Source organism: Pseudophryne corroboree, chromosome 3 (assembly GCF_028390025.1).
Source record: "Pseudophryne corroboree isolate aPseCor3 chromosome 3, aPseCor3.hap2, whole genome shotgun sequence".
NCBI classification, from domain to species: Eukaryota; Metazoa; Chordata; class Amphibia; order Anura; family Myobatrachidae; genus Pseudophryne; species Pseudophryne corroboree.
The window spans coordinates 383125817-383139305 of record NC_086446.1 but is presented as its reverse complement, the minus strand read 5'-3'; the positions used below and the strand labels follow the sequence as shown (position 1 = coordinate 383139305).

The 13489-nt window shown below is 44.7% G+C and overlaps 1 protein-coding gene across 1 annotated transcript in view; it reads left to right on the top strand.

Annotated features, from left to right (window-relative positions):
* ACE (angiotensin I converting enzyme) overlaps positions 1-12970 on the top strand; it is a 110712-nt gene extending 97742 nt beyond the window's left edge. The window contains exons 24-25 of the mRNA XM_063960005.1: positions 7102-7283; positions 12447-12970. Coding sequence (XP_063816075.1) covers positions 7102-7283; positions 12447-12655 — 391 coding nt within the window. The 3' untranslated portion in view covers positions 12656-12970. The remainder of the gene's footprint in view (positions 1-7101; positions 7284-12446) is intronic.
* The last annotated feature ends 519 nt before the right edge of the window (positions 12971-13489 follow it).

Sequence of the window (13489 nt, the reverse complement as noted above, 5' to 3'; positions counted from 1 at the left end):
TGCCCTTTACCGGAGAGGTCCTGTTCGGTAAGGATCTGGATGCCTGGATTTCTCAGGCCACTGAAGGTAAGTCGACTTATCTTCCTTCTGCTGCTCCAGCCCATCGCAGGCCATATAGGGGTCTCTCCTTTCTATCCTTTCGTGCCCCTTCCAGGTCCAGGCCAGGGGAGGTGTTTCCGCCTCCCGTGGCCATAGGGGTAGAGGCAGAGGTTCCACAGCCTCAACCCAGTCAGAGGTTAAGTCCTCCACCGCTACTACCGCATGACGGGCTTCCCTCCCACCTGGGAGACCACAGGGTGGGAGCTCGTCTGTGGGACTTCAGGGCAACAGAGGAGTTGCCTTGCAGGTAGCGGTCCAGAAGCTTCTATCTGCAAAGGTACTGATCCCTGTTCCCTCTAATCATCAGAAACGGGGCTTTTACTCAAGCCTGTTTCTCGTACCGAAGCCGGATGGTTCGGTCAGGCCAATCCTGAACTTGAAGGATCTCAATCCGTACTTGAGGGTATTCAAGTTCAGGATGGAGTCTCTCCAGTCTGTTATTGCGGGGTTGGAGCAGAAAGAGTTTCTGGTGTCCTTGTACATCAAGGATGCATACTTACATGTTCCCCTTTAGCCTCCTCATCAGGCTTTTCTCCGGTTCGCGATACAGGACACTCATTTCCAGTTCCAGGCCCTTCCGTTCGGTCTCTCATCTGCTCCCAGTGTTCACAAAGGTCATGTCGGCCCTACTTCGGAAGCAGGGTGTGACGATTGTTCCCTATCTGGACGATCTGCTAATAAAGGCACGCTCGGCAGACCTGTTACTTCAGAATATCCGTATAACGCAGGACCTTCTGATTCGGCACGGGTGGATCCTGAACTTCCCGAAGTCTCGCTTATGCCCCTCATAACGGTTGCTGTTTTTTGGGGATGATTCTCGACACGGTCTGTCAGAAGGTTTTCCTTCCTCAGGACAAGATCCTGTCTCTGCAGACGCCGTTAAGGTCGTTACTTAGACACCGTCGGGTGTCAGTGTATCTGTGCATTCGCCTTCTGGGAAAGATGGTAGCGGCGTTTGAAGCTCTTCCGTACAGTTGCTTCCACTCTTGACAGTTCCAGCTGTGTCTTCTACATCAGTGGTCAGGATCTCATCTGTTCCTTCATCAGCGGGTGACGCAATCTCCAAAGGCACGGTCGTCTCTTCTCTGGTGGCTCCAGTCGGCGCATCTGTTGGAAGGAAGGCGGTTCGGCGTTTGGGATTGGACTCTCCTCACCACGGACGCAAGTCTGCGAGGCTGGAGGGCAGTGACCCTCATACATCGGTTTCAGGGGTGCTCGTCGATTCACGAATCCTCTCTCCCCATAAATATTCTCGAACTACGGGCAGTCTACAACGCCCTACTTCAGGCACATCACTTGCAGTGTGGTCGAGCAGTCAGAGTTCAGTCCGACAACGCCGCGACTGTAGCGTACATCTGGGTGGCACTCGCAGCCGTGCGGTGATGAGGGAGGTCACCAACATCCTTCTCTGAGCGGAGGAGTAGGCTCTGTCCTTCTCGGCGATATTCATTCCAGGAGTGGACAATTGGGAAGCCGATTACCTCAGCAGTCAGGACATGCACCCGGGAGAGTGGTCACTCCATCCCCAGGTGTTTTGTCAGCTGGTCCACCGGTGGGGGAAACCCACAGATTGACCTCATGGCATCCCACCTGAACCATCAGCTGCCTCAGAATTACTCTCGAACGAGGGACCCAGCGGACGTGGATGCCCTCACTGCTCCTTCGAATTTCCAGTTTGTTTACCTCTTTCCTCCTTTCCTGTTGCCTCGGGTTCTGGTCCTCCTGGTGGCTCCAGATTGGCCACGCAGGGCTTGGTACTCCACCCTACACCTGTTGTCAGTAGCCGAGCCTTGGCCCCTGCCATTACGGGACAATCTACTACAACAGGGTCCTTTTCTTTATCCAGACTTACGCAGGCTACGTTTGACGGCGTGGCTGTTGAGAAGGCCATCTTGAAAAGGAACGGGATTCCTCGTACGGTTATACCTGCTATGCTTCAGGCTAGAAAGTCAGTCACATCGTCTCACTACTACCGCATTTGGAAGGCTTAGGTAGCCTGGTGTGAACATCGACTGTTTTCTCCTTCAGTTTTTCGCTTGGCCTGCCTTCTCAGTTTTTTGCTGGCGGGTTTCTCGGCAGACTTAAGACTGGGTTCACTAAAGGTGCATGTCTCTGCACTTTCAGTTTTCTTCCAGAAAAAGTTAGCCTTACTGCCGGAAGTTCAGACTTTCTTTCAGGGAATTTCTACGGATACAACCTCCCTTTCGCCCTCTGACAGCACCATGGGACCTCAATCTGGTCCTCTTTTCTGCAGTCTTCGTTGTTTTGAGCCTCTGGAATCGGTGGGGATGAAATATCTTACCTGGAAGGTGGTCCTTCTCCTGGCTCTGGCTTCGGCCAGACGGGTGTCGGAACTTGGGGCTCTCTCTTGTCGACCTCCTTACCTGGTGTTTCATGCGGATAGGGTCGAGCTCCGTACTCGCATGTCTTTTCTACCTAAGGTGGTGTCCGATTTTCACATCAATCAGCCTCTTGTGGTTCCGGCCCTCTCGGTGGACTCTCCGGATTCGAGATCGTTGGACGTTGTCAGGGCGCTCAAGATCTATGTGGATAGGTTTTCAGCCATTCGGAAGTCTGACTCTTTATATGTTCTATACGATGCTGCCTGCCGTGGTTGACCGGTTTTCTAAGCAGACTTTGTCCCGATGGATTCGGCTGACCATCAGACAAGCTTATTTGGCAGCTTCTCGGAAACCTCCGTCTTCAATTTCAGAGCACGCTACGCGCTCTGTGGAGCCCTCGTGGGCGACTGCCAGCGGGGTCTCCATGACTACTTTATGTCGGGCGGCTACTTGGTCGGGCCGACATACTTTGTCAAATTTTACAGGTTTGACACTTTTGCGGCCTCTGCATCGCAGTTTGGCCGAGCGGTTTTACAGGACTCTCGGCGCTCTCCCTCCCGTCTTGGGAGCTCTGGGACGTCCCCATTGTAACTGCGCTCCAGTGTCCCCTAGTGGATGAAGGAGAAACCGATGAATCCCTTTCTCCGATTTTTGCTTAACGGTTTGCAGATTACTATGTGACTGCTTGTTTTGTTCAGGTTAACCTTTTTGTTTGGTTAGGTTTCCAGCTGTGCTTCGTGTTATCCTGGTTTACATGGCGGCGTTAACCTCCTCTACTTTAACGTTTGTTTATTCCAGCTCTCCTCGGGCACATTTTTACGTAGACTGGCTTGGAGGGGGAACATAGTAGGGGAGGAGCTAGCCACAGTGTTAGAGTTTTATAGTGCCAGCTCCCAGTTACTGCCTACTATTTCCCCATTGTAACTGCGCTCCAGTGTCCCCTGTGGAATCGGAGAAAAGGATTTATCGGTAAGTACCAAAATCCTGATTTTTTTTTTTTTTTATTTTATTTATTTTTTACCATAGCAATGTGCCAATAATACAGTAATCTTGATTTAGAAATTAATATACTTACTTGAGCTCAGATGTTAACTTCCTCAATACTGCCACAGTTATGTGAAAATTGAATGTGCCCATAAATAGCTTGGAGTGAATATGTGCCATCCTCTAATATCCAATACAATCTATGTACTATGCCTATATGCAATGGTTGTGATAGTTTGGTGACTCTCCCGAATGAGCAGAGCCCCTTCTCCTCCGAATTCCCCCCCCCTGTGGATTCTTGCATCATGCCTCTTGCATATTCAGTATTGCAGTTGTTTGTTATACACTATACCTTTATCTGTTATGTACATTCGAGGAAGTAGACCAAGGACTATCAGGTCTCTGGGATTCTCTGAACTCAAATCTGGAATCGTAGGTACGGCTTTAGGTATTTAATGAATGTAGGAAGTTGGGAGGCCTGGTGAGGCTCCTCCTCATGTGGAGAAGATGGAGTACCAAAGGTAACTATGTATAGATTAGTACAATGTAAGGAAAGGCAGCAACCCTGTACACAGTCCTGGATGGTTATAGAACAGGTATAGTGGCACTATATATAGCTGCTGTAGACTCTTGCAGGTGTAGAGCTTCACACACTGTTGCAGAGAGTATTTGAGGAATGCACAGTATGAGTAGATACAGATACTTAGAGACTGAAGTAAACCACCTAGAATGAATGCTGATGCTTGCAAACTGAAGTGCACTGCAGAAAATTAATGCAGGTGATTGCAGTCTGGGTGATTGCTTCCTAGGTGGCAGCCAGGAGCGTTTCTTGGTGCGGGCAAGCAGTTCCAGCGCCTGGGGCGTGGCCGCAGGCACCGCCGCCTACCCGCACCCCGGCTGCAGCAGACGCCGTGGGCTGTGTTGGCGTCCGCTGCAGCCGGCTCCAGTGACAGACACTAGAGGTCATTATTGACCTCTAGTGTCTGTGCGGCGCTGCTATGGGAGAAATGTCATGATGTCTCTCCCATAGAGAGGAGCCGCGGGAGGCCAGACGGAGCAGCAGCAGCAGTTGGGAAGCACGAGCGGGCCAGTGGTAAGTATTGTTTTTTATTTTTGTGTGTGTTTGTAAGCGGCTACTAAGGGGCACAGCTACAGAGGGCACAACTACTGGGGGCAAAGCAACAGGGGGCACAACTACTGGGGCATAGCTGTAGGGGGCACAACTACTGGTGGTAAATCAACTGGGGGGCACAACTACTTGGGGCAAATCTGGGGGCACAGCTACTGGGGGCATAACTGTGGCCTATGAAGCACTGGGCGCCACCAGGTGTAGAACCGGCCCTAGTGGCAGCCCAGGTTTACCTGCCCTAGTTACAACTCTGCTGCAGAACACGAGTACTACAGGAACCAGTTACAGTGATTACTGCAAAAGCTGTTTATTTTCTCTTACTACAACAGTGTAGCCAGCACTTCTTTCTTTCTTTCTTTCTTTCTTTCTTTCTTTCTTTCTTTCTTTCTTTCTTTCTTTCTTTCTTTCTTTCTTTCTTTCTTTCTTTCTTTCTTTCTTTCTTTCTTTCTTTCTTTCTTTCTTTCTTTCTTTCTTTCTTTCTTTCTTTCTTTCTTTCTTTCTTTCTTTCTTTCTTTCTTTCTTTCTTTCTTTCTTTCTTTCTTTCTTTCTTTCTTTCTTTCTTTCTTTCTTTCTTTCTTTCTTTCTTTCTTTCTTTCTTTCTTTCTTTCTTTCTTTCTTTCTTTCTTTCTTTCTTACCAAGGGTTATTAGAGCTTTTTTGCGTCTGTAAATCCATTTTATATTACTGTTTCATATATAGTTGTTATCCGGTAAGGTTTTTTGTTTAGGTTAAAAATAATAAATTGTAAATTTCGGTATTATTGCAGGAGTATTAGCAGGTAGGTATAATAGCTATGATTAGAAGCTAGTTTTATACAGAAAATTCAGATTTAGTAATTATGTATGTTTGGCTTAAGTTATATCCAGATTTAACTCAAACCAGCTTTGATGCCGAGTGGTAGGCATAGCTGCAGTTTGATGTTTGAGTCAACAGAGGATAATGAGATGTCATGAGACACCTCTGGCGCAGGCTATAAGAGCTCCTCAAAGAGAGCCAGCGATAGCAGGTGGGGCTCACAGGAATGTGGACATGCAGTGACTGTAGTGCATCAATGGTGGAAGGGTAACTGCAGAGTATTTCTTAGCCCTGTCCCATCCTAACCTTAGGATAAACTTGCATGTGGTATAAACAAGATTAGTTGTGGTTATTCAATAGCCAATGTTTTGCTATAGGAATATATTGCTAAATTGGAACTTTTCTTAAGCTTTTTTTTTCTTTTTTTTTTCTTGTGCCTTTATTCTGAAGAATGGCAGCAAAAAAAAATGCTGGGTTTTCTGGGGCCTTTTTGTCTGTTTTATTGCATACTCTTTCAATAAGAGGTTCAAAATATTGACTTAAAACTCTGGAGTGTATGCTGCTCTATATGAAGCAATTTGAGGGAATTTGTTTTGGGTAAAGGAAGACCCTTTGTAATTCTTTCACAGGGTGAGAATAATACACTTGACTTACATGCCATTATGTGTAGACCATATGTTGAACTCTTGTGATCAGAATAAATAAAACTTTTATAGTTATGCAGTAGTTATTCATCTGGGATGCATTCTGGTGGTCATGTGACTGATGCCAGAATCCTAGCACCACTCAGGAAACCAGTGCCGGAACACAGACAGCGGACAGCCTGAAAGTGAGTATTGGTGTACGGGTTAGGTTTAGGGCCCGAAAGGGGGGGGGGGAAATTAGGGTTAGGCACTAGGGGTGGGGGGATAAGGTTAGGCACTGGGGGGTGGTTAGCCATAGCTAACACACCTGGAGGGTTAGTCATAGCCACCACCTCAGGAGGGTTAGGGTAGGGGAGGGTAAAAATACTTAGCCCATCAACAGTCGGGATCTTCCGAGTTGGGATGCCAGTGGCGGTCATGTAAACACATCCGGCCCGCCGGTATTGAACACTAAACCCTGAACCCATTCATCTTTATGGGTGAAATGAAGGTAAAGTATACTTTTCATATCAAAGCATATATTTGCTTAATCTATCCTGGCAAAATAGTCGGATCTCTCTGGCTCACATTCATTGTGGTAAAAACTACCACATTAAAAAATAACAAAAAATAATTAACTGAAGCATAGAGGAGAGTAAATGATGACTGGTTTAAGTAAGACTTCTTCTTTGATTTAATGATGCATTTGCTAGTTTGGCAGGATGGGGAGATATACCCCAAGAATCTTTGTAGAACAGTGGCTACTAAGTGGATTTACTGTTTGTTCCATTAAAACAAATCTGGAATGGTAACCCTATCTTGAATCTCCAGAATGGTACTTATTTTATATCCTTATGTTTAAAGTTTTGCTTTGCATTGGTGATATGACCAACAGTCTCACATAAATGGCTGTGCCATCCAATTAACATGTCTTGTGTGTCACTTCATAGATTTTCTTATGTAACCAACACAAGACAACTGTATATACCAATTAAGATGTAATGCATACTCAGTGATAAAGGCAGTTGGTTATTAAACGAAACATTCATTTAACTGTGTGTGTGTGTGTGTGTGTGTGTGGGGTTTAAAAAGCGCATATGCTTTATACAATAAGTTCTCTCTACTTGCAGAGATGCCATGAGATTGGGTAATAGCAAACCTTGGCCAGATGTCATGGAAGCAATCACTGGGCAGCGGAAAATGTCAGCTCATGCCCTTCTTGAATATTTTAAGCCTCTTATCGACTGGCTGGATGAGCAAAATAGTAAAAACGGAGAAACTATTGGCTGGCCAGAGTACAATTGGACTCCAGGTGGGTATGCTGGAGTAATATTTGGAAGTAATATGATGAAATTCATTGAAAAGATAGCTCAGAATTTACTCTAAATGACTGAGCCCACTCACTGGCATATTTATATGGGGTATCACAATACCTGGAATTACACCAAAGCATAATATACTGTTCTAAAGCAGTACCTTTGACACTTAGCAATGTAGAGCTGAATATTATTTATGACCATTGCACTTTCAGATCTGTTTCCCGTACTAGTTGTAAGTGCTGGTACTGCGTACTATCATAAAAATATCTGTCTTGATCCTGAAACTGCAGGTCTTTTATTTTAGAGGAAAAAAGAGAGAGGATCTGTTTCCGATGCACAAGGTAATAAATTATTTGAGTAAAATGTAACCTTTATTTTATATCTTAAAAATTGTTATGAATGTGAAGACATGTTTTGTTCCATGTCTGTAAAGTCTGACTGTTGCGAAATATTAAAAAACATGTAACATTGGTGTAATGACATAACACTGTGAGTTAAGGAAAAAAGAAAAATACATATATATAACTAATAAACAAATATTAAAACCTCTGAGCGTCTCTTTCGTACCTGTCCTCTACAATTTGTCTCTGTGCAAACCCTTATATTGTGTGTCTGCTGCAGGAGATGATATAGATGTTAATAACGTGTAGTATAAATGTACTTCTGTGGGGATTCTATTGTGTACCTTGAAGAGAGAATTGGATACAATTGAACACAATTGTGTTCCTTATAGTCATAGGTTTATAACTAAGTATCACTTTTGTGCTCTTGTCAGGGACCTTGGCTCATTGCCCAGAAATGATATTGTGAAGACATCTAGGGGCCCTACTCATTTCCCGATGCGCCGCCGAGGTGCCCGACGGCCGATACGGCCGACGAGTGACCCGGCGGCGGGGGGGGGGGCAGTGACGGGGGGGGGAGTGAAGTTTCTTCACTCCCCCCGTCACGCGGCTGCATTGAAGTGCAGGCAAATATGGACGAGATCGTCCATATTGGCCTGCATGCACAGCCGACGGGAGACCAGCGATGAACGAGCGCGGGGCCGCGCATCGTTCATCGCTGGAGTCTCCACACTGAAAGATATGAACGAGTTCTCGTTAATTTATGAACGAGATCGTTCATATCTTTCAAAAAATCGGCCAGTGTGTAGGGCCTATAAGTCCTATCTATCTAAAAAAAAAATTAATATACGGATAGGACTAATCTGCTAGATATTCATTTATATACATAGGGAATTTATCTTCCCCCCTGGACATGTAAAGTAATGAGAAAATATATATGGAGATATATATGGTGAAGTGTGGTTGGGGGTGTCTCTTGCATATAGTATCAAAATTCAAAATAGAGACTCACTTCACACATGGATTAGGTCAACCAATCCCCTCTCACATATAGTGTCGGGTGTCATATAGGGAATTTTTCTGACACGTAAAATAGTGAGAAAGTGTATATATTTATAAATATGTGTATGGTGGAGTAGGGGTTTAAGGTGTCTCCTACTTTATAGTATCAAAATTCAAAATAGAGACACACTTCACACTTGAATTAAGTCAACCAATCACCTCTCACATATAGTGTCAGATGTCACTGTGTCATATAGGGGATTTTTCAGACATAGAGTAGTGGGAAAGTATATATAGAAATATATGATGAAGTGTGATTTAAAGTGCCTCTTGTATATAGTGTCAGTTTTCAAAGTAGAGACATACTTCACATGTAAATTAGGTCAGCCAGTCACTTCTCTCATGTAGTGTCTGGTGTCACTTACATATATTCAATAATGAGTATTGGTGGATCATCTCTCGCTTATAATGTCAGATGTAAGATCCCTCTACCTCTCAATAATGATAGGTGTCACTCATAAATACTCCCACAATAAATATTAGTGAATCATCTCTCACTTATGATGTCAGATGTGAATCTCTCTATCTCATAGTGATTCACCAGATCTTTCATATGGTAATGTTGATCCCTATAGTGACTCAAAAAACGGCATGACCCCCTATATATTATAATCCAATTCCCAAGATATCTCACTTATCTATGTCAAGCCCTATTGTATTAGAATAAATATATTATTTCATAATAATCAGGTATACGTATAGATATTGGTATGTATAATTGCAGATGATTGAGGTTTTCAGTTCCGTTCTGGGTTTACAAAAATCTAGTTATATGTAATCATCTGGGCAATGAGATCCCTTATCTGTGATACTCAGAATACATTATCCTTGCATATACATTTAGCTCGTAGTAGGTGGTCTGAGTTCAATAATAAATAGTCACAGTAGTATCTACCTATTTAAATTTTCATAGATCGCTCCACTGAATAAACTATCCTTGCATATAGGTCTGACTCGTGGTGGATGGTCTGAATTCAGTGATGAATAATCGCAGTAGTCTCTGCCTATTTGAATTTCTATAGATCATGCCACGGATATATATCAATACACTGCTATGATCTCCATTAATACAATCTGCACTTGTGATATAGTATGCACATTTCAATTAGACATGAGAGACAGGTACGTAGGACGCTCAGGCCCTACGTACGTTTCGCATTTGCTTCGTCAGGTTAATCTGAGGCAGCGGGTGCGGTATCCTTTTATCCCATCCGCTACCAATCAGTGCATCACGCGGGTAATTCAAATCTTGTGACGTGTCTAGGTCCATTAGGGCCGCTCAAATCTCTATGTATGTAATTGCCGGCCCGGATCAGTAAATTGTAGAGGACAGGTACGAAAGAGACGCTCAGAGGTTTTAATATTTGTTTATTAGTTATATATATGTATTTTTCTTTTTTCCTTAACTCCGTGTTATGTCATTACACCAATGTTACATGTTTTTTAACATTTCGCAACAGTCAGACTTTACAGACATGGAACAAAACATATCTTCACATTCATAACAATTTTTAAGATCTAAAATAAAGGTTACATTTTACTCAAATAATTTATTACCTTGTGCACCGGAAACAGATCCTTTCTCTCTTTTTTCCTCTATTTTCTAATATAGGTACTCTTACCCAGTGCCGTAACTAGGCATTTTAGCGCTGTGTGCAAGAAATGACAGTGCCCCCCCCCCCATGTAAGATAGGGGCAGAGCGCGCAAAAAAATTCTAGGGGCGTGGCTTCACGGGGAAGGGGCGTGGCCACAAAATAATAGCAATTCATACTACGGTGCACAGTAGTCTACATTATTCAAATGACGCTGCACAGTAGCGCCACTACACCAGGTAGAGCCCCTTTTATACATTACAGCAGACAGTGTCCCCCTTTTTACACATTGCGGCAGCCAGTCCCCCTTTTTACACATTGCGGCAGATAGACCCTTTTTACACATTGCGGCAGCCAGTCCCCCTTTTTACACATTACAGCAGCCAGTCTCCCTTTTAACACATTGCGGCAGCCGGTCCTTCTTTTTACACATTGCGGCAGACAGCGTCCCTTTTTTACAATTACAGCAGACAGCGTCCCCGTTTTTACACATTACGTCAGACGGTGTCCCCCTTTATACACATTGCGGCAGCCAGTCCCCCTTTTTACACATTGCGGCAGCCAGTCCCATTTTACACATTGCGGCAGCCAGGACCCCATTTTACACATTGCGGCAGCCAGTCCCCATTTTTTACACATTGCGGCAGCCAGTCCCCATTTTTTACACATTGCGGCAGCCATCCCCATTTTTTACACATTGCGGCAGTCATCCCCATTTTTTACACATTGCGGCAGCCATCCCCATTTTTTACACATTGCGGCAGCCAGTCCCATTTTTTACACATTGCGGCAGCCATCCCCATTTTACACATTGCGGCAGCCAGGACCCCATTTTACACATTGCGGCAGCCAGGACCCCATTTTACACATTGCGGCAGCCAGTCCCCATTTTTTACACATTGCGGCAGCCAGTCCCCATTTTTTACACATTGCGCCAGCCAGTCCCATTTTTTACACATTGCGGCAGCCAGTCCCATTTTTTACACATTGCGGCAGCCAGTCCCATTTTTTACACATTGCGGCAGGCGGTGTCCGAGAGACAGAGAGAGAGACAGCCAGAGACAGAGAGAGAGAGGGGGGGGGGGGGAATATACTTACCTTCTCCCCGCTGACAGGCTCCTCGTGCTGCTCCCTCGGTGGCGGCAGTGAGATGAGAAGGAGGAGGAGGGAGGGGGAGCAGGGAGCCGCAGCAGCGCTATGTTATTGGTAGTAAGCGCCGCTGCAGCATCCCCCTCTCCTTCTGTATTGGCTGCCGGGCAGCCAATACGGAAGGAGAGGGGGATGCTGCAGCGGCGCTTACTACCAATAACATAGCGCTGCGGCTCCCTGCTCCCCCTCCCTCCTCCTCCTTGTCCGCTGCCTTCGGCGCTGGTCTCTCTCCTCCAGCACGGCGCACACAGAGGCGGCATGTAATGAGTCAATTTGACTCATTACATGCTGCTGGCCGTGCGCCCCCAGGGCAACTGCGCTGTGTGCCAAGCCCACTTGGCACACACGTAGTTACGGCTCTGCTCTTACCTGATCTGTGGTAGCACCCCCACTTTCCGTATTATTGATTGTTACGGTATTTAGATTAGGGGTATCGAACTATATACTACATGAGATAGATATTATTATTCCAGTGCAACAGTTCCCTTCCTCTTCCCCTTTCCCTTGCTTAAACTGATTCAGGGTCTTTTATTTTAATAAGCATGAGCATGTATGAAAGTGATAAATATAGCATGTAATCACTTGGGTCACACATAAAGAGAGAATAAAAAACTAGAAGAACTGAACAGGCACAGCAGTTGGTAAAAGCACTAATAGAGGGATAAAATATTTTATGACAGGTGGGAGGGTGTATGGGGAAGGGAGATAGGGAGGGGGAGAAGGACCTTTGTTGGTAGATATGGAAAGAGATGCATAGGTTTCTTCTTTTAAATGCCAACTTTGTACCTCCTTAATTAGAGGTTCTCAACCACGGTCTTCAAGGCACCCCAACGGTCCAGGTTTTAGGTATATGCATGGCTCAGCACAGAAGGCTAAATCAAATTTACTGAGATGCTAATGAAGTCACCTGTGGCCAAGCATGGATAAACTTAAAACCTGGACTGTTGGTGTCTTGAGGACCACGTTTGAGAACCTCTGACTTATTGTATACCAAACTTTACTCTTTCTTAGTTCCATCGGTTTCCGTTGAGCCACTTCCACCACCAAGCACTGTAGACTTCCTGGGAATGTCATTGAACAAAGGGCAAGCATCAGCAGGAGCATGGGTCCTCTTGGCAATTGGAATAGTCCTGGTCATAACTACCATCTTCTTGGGTGTCAAGTACTCAAAAACAAGACGTAGAGCAAATAAGTCCTCCTCTGAACTGGAGCTAAAATAAGATGGATCGCATCCAACTAGCAGAGTGCCATCTGCGGGAAAAAGTCCTTCGCCAGCATTCCAAAAAATGGGGACACTCCGTGTATGAGTTGCATCAGGGGAAATCTTGTTGACTATGCAAAGAACTTCATCCTTGGAGGAGCAATCCACCAGCGCCTTCAAAACCAAATTTTAAAGGCTGTACTTTTACAGAGGTGCTGATGGGAAGGGAGGTTTGGGGTAACTGGGTAAAAATAAATTTGATAATCGATTTGTGATCATGTCAGGGTTTTTTTCTTCAATGGGAGCAATAAAATTATTGTATGTGGAAACTTTACAGTTTTGCTGGTTTCAATTATTTGTTTAGCAGTAGAGGCAGGCCTGTTATTGTCATTGATTTGTAAGGTGTTGGTTATCTGCGGCACTGAACAGTGAGGACAACAGAACAAATAAAACGAAGACCTACATGGTAGAAAACAAAATGCAGACATGAAAACAACGGGTAGGGAGTGCTGTGCCACGAGACATGTTACATATTAAGGGGCAGATATAATAAGCCTTGGCGAGAGAGAAAGTAAAGAGAAACTATCACCACTAGGCTTCTGTCACTTTTCAAATGCAGCCTGTAACATGGCAGCTAGGAGCAGATTGGTTTATAGTTTCTTTCTCTACTTTATCACTCTCCAAGGCTTAGTACATCTCTCCCTAAGTGTTATACATGATGTCTTAAACAAGCAGAGATTGTGATAATTGTCAGTGTGTATTAGTATGGGTAGTATAGGTGGGGGTAGAGTAAGCTCTAGCAAAGAGAGCAATTTTAAGAAAGTGTTTAAAGATTTGATGGGTATGGAAGAGC